This window comes from Phallusia mammillata, chromosome 6 (genome assembly GCF_965637545.1).
Source record: "Phallusia mammillata chromosome 6, kaPhaMamm4.hap1.1, whole genome shotgun sequence".
Lineage (NCBI taxonomy): Eukaryota > Metazoa > Chordata > Ascidiacea > Phlebobranchia > Ascidiidae > Phallusia > Phallusia mammillata.
The window spans coordinates 19653618-19659748 of NC_137257.1; the positions used below are offsets into that span (position 1 = coordinate 19653618).

The 6131-nt window shown below is 39.1% G+C and overlaps 1 protein-coding gene across 2 annotated transcripts in view; it reads left to right on the plus strand.

The window, feature by feature from the left end:
• The window catches only part of LOC145232249 (caspase-7-like), an 8972-nt gene extending 3317 nt beyond the window's left edge, over positions 1 to 5655 (plus strand). The window contains exons 2-6 of one of the 2 annotated variants that reach the window (XM_080096808.1): positions 2593 to 2737; positions 3659 to 3837; positions 4497 to 4620; positions 4979 to 5079; positions 5160 to 5655. In XM_080096808.1, coding sequence (XP_079952934.1) covers positions 2593 to 2737; positions 3659 to 3837; positions 4497 to 4620; positions 4979 to 5079; positions 5160 to 5297 — 687 coding nt within the window. In that variant the 3' untranslated portion in view covers positions 5298 to 5655. Of the gene's footprint in view, positions 1 to 520; positions 2527 to 2592; positions 2738 to 3658; positions 3838 to 4496; positions 4621 to 4978; positions 5080 to 5159 lie in introns of those variants that run through there. The other variant, XR_013860849.1, reaches the window with a different exon arrangement.
• Positions 5656 to 6131: the final 476 nt, after the last annotated feature.

Here is a 6131-nt window from a genome sequence, read left to right on the forward strand (position 1 = left end):
CTCACAAAAGAAATAAGAAATGTATCGACTGTACAGACTCATAAGCTTTTGTTTCAGGAGAATTCGATTCGAATGATTGAGGTGTAGACGCAATTCAAGCTGCACAGGGCCCAGCTTCAACTAACCAACTCTGTAGCTACATTCCGAAAGTCCCTGCTGCAGCGCGAGTACAATCTTCGCAACCACCTTATTCGCGACACCAAACGCGCCTTGCTGGAAAGACAACAAGCGCTATTCGCCTCCATTGGTTCTATCAGCACAATCTGCGTAAGGCGATTTTTGAGAAAACGGAAAAAGGTAGTCACTGACATTGTCCGCTCGAGGCACGACCGGAAGCTGAAATCCCTTGGCATTTACGTCTACCAACAAGAACCGTTTGTGATTTGCAACCTTTCGCAACGCATACTTAATGACGCAGAGTCCAGTCTGCTGAATAAAGGTCTTAATTTTAGCTTTTTTCCAACTAAAATCAGTGTGCCACATATCAGAGCAGAATTTGAGTATATTTACCACCAACTGCGTCTACACCTCAATCATTCGAATCGAATTCTCCTGAAACAAAAGCTTATGAGTCTGTACAGTCGATACATTTCTTATTTCTTTTGTGAGCGAAAACGGCATGTAGCTACCTTGTCTGATGAAGAACGGGATGCCCTGCACTCACTGCAAGCGGACAAGAATATTGTCATCAGCAAACCAGATAAGGGCAACGGAGTAGTTTTGATGGATCGTTCTGTCTATGTTTCGAAAATGATGGACATTCTCGCAAACAAACAGAAGTTCAAACCCTGCTCGTCAGATGACAACCTGGCCAATTTAAGCAAGTTCCAAAACCACATCCGTTACCTAAAGAAAGCAGAGGCATTAAGCGACGAAGACTATTTGCGTATCCATCCTACTAGCGCCACCACACCGACCCTGTATGGTCTTCCCAAGATCCACAAGCCGTCCACTCCCCTCAGACCGATTTTATCGTCATGTGGAAGCTTTAATCATGCCTGCGCAACATGGCTATCATCGTCCTTGTCCGAACTGCGGGAACACTACACCAATATCAAGGACACCTTCGCCTTTACCACCTTACTTAAAGGCAAGTCAATTCACGACAAAATATTGGCAACCTTTGATGTTCGGGACCTTTCCACCAACATACCTGTGGAATTTACCATTTCCCTCGTGCTCAATTCCATATTTCAGCAAAGTGACACTACATTTAACGGGTTAAACAAGAGACGTATGAAAAAACTGTTGCATTGGGCCGCTACAACTACCACCTTTCAATTTAACGGACAGTACTATAAGCAGATCGACGGCATTGCAATGGGATCACCTATTGCACCTCTGCTAGCTGACGTTTTTATGAACTACGTTGTCGACACCGCTTTAAAATCCACCACGACTAAAAACAAACCTGAGATTCTGTGTCGTTACGTGGATGACCTTTTCTTGGTTTTTCCTTCCAAAACTGCTCTTCATGGGTTTTATAAAAACATAAACTCGGTACATCCCAACATCACCTTCAGCAAAGAAGAAGAGCAAAGCGGCACCATTCACTTTCTCGACGTCATGGTGGAAAAAACAAGTGTAGGAATTAATACCTGTACCTACCGGAAGACAACCAACACTGGTCTTTACACCAAATGGGAAAGCTTCGTACCTGCTCGTTATAAGCGGAATTTAGTACTGTGTCTTCTCAACAGGGCGTACGGAATCGCTAATTCATACATAATAATGCATGAAGAATTTAAGAAGGTCAAGAAAATGCTTGGAGCGAATGGTTATCCCCACAACTTTGTGGACGGGTGTATCAAAGGGTTTCTGAACAAAAAACACCAATCGAAGGTATTAAACAACGACTCAAACGAGGAGAGATACGTGGTTGCAAGACTTCCATTTCTCGGCCCAGTATCTTACAACATTGCGCGTGAATTGGGGCATTTTGTTCATCGATCCGGGGCCAACATCCGCTTACGTCTTGTCCATGAAACGAACAAACTTTCACGGCATTTTCCTATAAAAGAGCGCCAGGAACACATCAAAAGAACTAACGTTGTTTACCGGTTGGTTTGCAACTGCGGCGCTTCATATATTGGGGAAACGCGGCGAAATCTCGCTGTAAGAATTAAAGAACATCGCATGGACCAAAAATCAGAAGTGTGCCGGCACATTTTATCGAATCCGACACATAAAGTTAATTTTGCCGAGCCGGTGATTTTGGACGCAAACCAAGACCGCGTGAGACTGTTGTTTCTCGAATCGCTTTTTATTCAAAGGCATGAACCCGAGCTCAACATCGACACAGTTTCCATGCCCTTGCGTCTGTTCAACACCTGACCCATATCTCCGGTTCTTATCTTTTCGTCTACGCTACCGTTCTAAACGTCGTTCCCTGTTATCGTCTGTGACGTCACTTCACACATCTGGCTTCCCCTTTTTTTCCTTAGTGCTTTATATACCGTGTTCTACAGCTTGATTGAAAACATGTACTGATGATGACAACAGAGATTGTCGAAACGTCTACACGATGTATTCTATATACACCACTACCTTGGCAGTAATGTTTATGATTAAATTATTTTTAATTACTTGTAGAAATTCGACTCCGCAAATTTACCCGATCGAGTAGGAACTCAAAAAGATGAAAACAGTTTGCAAGAAGCTGCCAAAAGGTTGGGTTTTGACGTCGAAGTGAAAGAAAATTTCACCAAGGCAGGAATATTTGCTGTTATTAGAAAAAGTAAGCAAAATTAGCTGAAACTTTTTAAGTCTTCCAATGTTTGATATTTTAAAATATTTTAAGCTATTGCAGTGTATTTGTAATTAAACATATTGAACATTTAACATGTAATTTTCTTAAAAAATACTTTGTCTTGTTTTGCTTACGTTTCTGGTGTTGTCCCTTAAATTTTTAAAAAACTCTTAACTTGATAATCTCATACTTCTTTAATAACTCATATCTTGTACCCCACTATTACTACATTTTTTTAACAACATGTTCCAAACGCAACATTTAATGAACTGTCATCAGGCACCGTTAACCGCGCATAGTTGATGCTGATTGACTACTCGCGGGGCAATTACGCCAACACGCAATGGTGGTCACGTGATGCTTAAGGCTTCTTGAAACTGCACGAGTCTGGTGCTGATCGTACTGTTGATATGTGGCGAAATGTGTGTTTCGAGTTTTGCTCTGGAGTACTGTATGGTGCACCAGTTACTGTACAACTACAGGTTTTGTCATCATTTTATTTATCGCCATGGTGTACTAGTTAATGTACAGTTATAGATTTAATCATGATTTTATTTATTGTGTTGGAGCAGGTAAAGGACCATAACTATTTTGTATGTTATAAACATACTTGTTTGTTAAGACCTTCTTCAATGTAAATATCCCACCACTCGGTTTAGCGGTAAGCAACAGTACAGGTTAATCCTGTTATTCTCTGAGATTAGTGAATCTCATTGTTATTTCGGGTTCTCGGGTTCTTCTTATCATTTTGTTATTTTTTCACAACTTTGCTCTTCACAAACATCAGGTTCAACCTCTGGAGCTTCATTCATTGCCGTATCATGTTGCGTTTAAAGCAGGTTGTCCAGTGTAATCTCTTTCTCTTTTCCTATCAGCCGACGACACAATGTAACAACATTTTTCACACAGTCGCCAAGGAAGACCACACTCATAACGATTGCTTCGCTTGTGCAATTTTAACACATGGTGGAGAAGGGGAAATTCTTTACGCAAAAGACGAAACGTATCAGTGGAAAGAACTCACCCAGCTTTTGACTCCTGACAAATGTCCGACGTTGAAAGGAAAACCAAAACTTTTTTTTGTGCAAGTAAGCTTTTTGAAATCCTTTTTTTGGAAAACAAAGTAAAAACTTGTATATCAATATCAGTTCTTAGGATGTGTACTATGCCGGTTTGTAGCGTTTTGGCGGAAAATATCCATTGTTTACAAACATACAACGTTTAGTGGACGATCTGTTTAGTTCATTGTTTTTTTGTTTTGTTTTTCTTTGGAATTTAGTATCCCCCATAGCTCCATCAGTAAAAATCATTCCTTTTTAAATGTATTTCTCGAAAAAAAAACAAGAGACCAAGTCCAGTGCTTAAACCAGGGCTGACCTGATAAAACGAAATCAGTACCGTTACCCGATTCCATGTGCGATATCGGTGCTTCTTAGATGCATATTGGATAGACACCAGGAATCAAGCTTAGCTTATGTCGTCAACTTGTCAACACGAGACGGTTGCGCTGAACACTTGGCGACGGTTGTAATGTATCTGTAAAAACTTATTCATTTGACACTGTGTTGTCGTCACTACAAATGTACACTCGATTCACACATGTTAGATTTATAAGATAAAACCGCTAACAACTCTTTACGACATATAAGACTAAGATTGGCAGTGAATATTTTTCTAGTTACTTTTCCGTTAATCAAAATCGAATCAAATTTGAGGAATGAGTAAACGATTATTTCGTTAATTTCAGGCTTGCAGAGGTACCAGTCTGGATGATGGTGTAAAAGATGTTCCAGATGGACAAGTTGTTTCAGACTGTTCCCACACAATTCCACTGCAAGCCGATTTTCTTTTGGCCCATTCGACTTGTCCAAGTGAAAACTAATACTATGTCCTGTGATCAGCTTGTTTTTCTGAAACAGCTGATTATTTGTTAGGGGCAAAAAGGGGGGTTGCGTTAAATAAAAAACCTATTTAAATTGTACATTCAGGTTTCATTCCAAACATTCAACAGTAAAATAGTGCCTGGCGTTTGTATTCAAATCATTTAGTGTGTAGTTTAACTATATTAAAAAATGTCTGCAAAAACCGTTAAACAAATAATCTGCTTTGTGATTTGAAAACTGTTAAAATACGATATATATATATAGCTCTATATCGGCACAACTTGTTGTCTATATCAGCTCAACTTGCTGTTGTTAATCAAGTTAGTGATTTAATTTGTAATTGCAGACTATTATGCATGGAGAAACGAAGCAAATGGTTCAACCTTTATACAAGCACTTTGCAAGTGTCTCAATGAGTTCATCCCACAAGGCAAAGATTTGATTCAGGTGGGCCTATGTAAAAAATATTTCAAGTGTTTGTAACAATTTTTATTAGCAAGTGAAATATGTGGATGATTTTGTTGTAGATTCTAACTCGTGTGAGTCAAAAAGTTGCTCATGATTTTGAGTCCAACACTTTGGACCAAAAAACAAGTGGAAAGAAGCAAATGCCATCAATTACAACTCGACTACGATTTGAGGTCTACTTTCCAGCAAAAAATTGAATACCAGCGTGTTGAAACATCTTTGATTCAGTGATCGTCAGAAATATAATTAAAGAAAGTGATTTTATAATCTGTTACATATATCGCTGATATTTGTTAGCTGACTAAAACAGCAGTTTGTAAATTTGTTACATACTAAAATAAAGGGGAACTATTTGCGTTTGCATGTATTACTCAAACGTTTTGGCATTATTTGATTGATTTTTTTCCTTGTGATGTTGACTACCATGTTTTTAATTTTTTCTTGTGACATTGACGTCTAGATTTGCACTTACGGAAATGTTTCTTGCCGCTGTTATGTTATCCGGCTCGTTAACACCGATCAAGTGCATTGACAAAATATACAACTAAATTAATAGTTTGGGTTTTCAATACTTACTTAAAAAACTCGGTAATGTCCAAAACAGTACATTAAAGGTATTCCTTGTCCACCACACATAATGGTTCGAAAACAAAATGAACTAAAACCACAGATTTAAGATAAATCTGTTTCCAAGTTATATTTAAGTCTCACATCGGTTTTCAACCTGGGGGTGTTGGGCCCCGTCAAACGATATTCAGGTATTTTGGGATCTATTTAATGGCAGATTTTCCAATCAATTATTGCAAGATAACAGTACAGTAAGACAGGGCTCTTCAACTGGGTTTCCGTGCTGTGTTTTTCTTCTTTCGAGGCTTGTGGTGTGTCAAATGAAAGAGAGAAGATTTCAAAACTCTTGTTGTGAACAGTGACGCCTCGAATACAGTCGAGTGGTTCGTTTCTAACACTTCTCACGCAGTTGTGATTACAACATTGAGGCAGGGTGGGGCGCAAAAAAGGGTGAGTAGAAATAA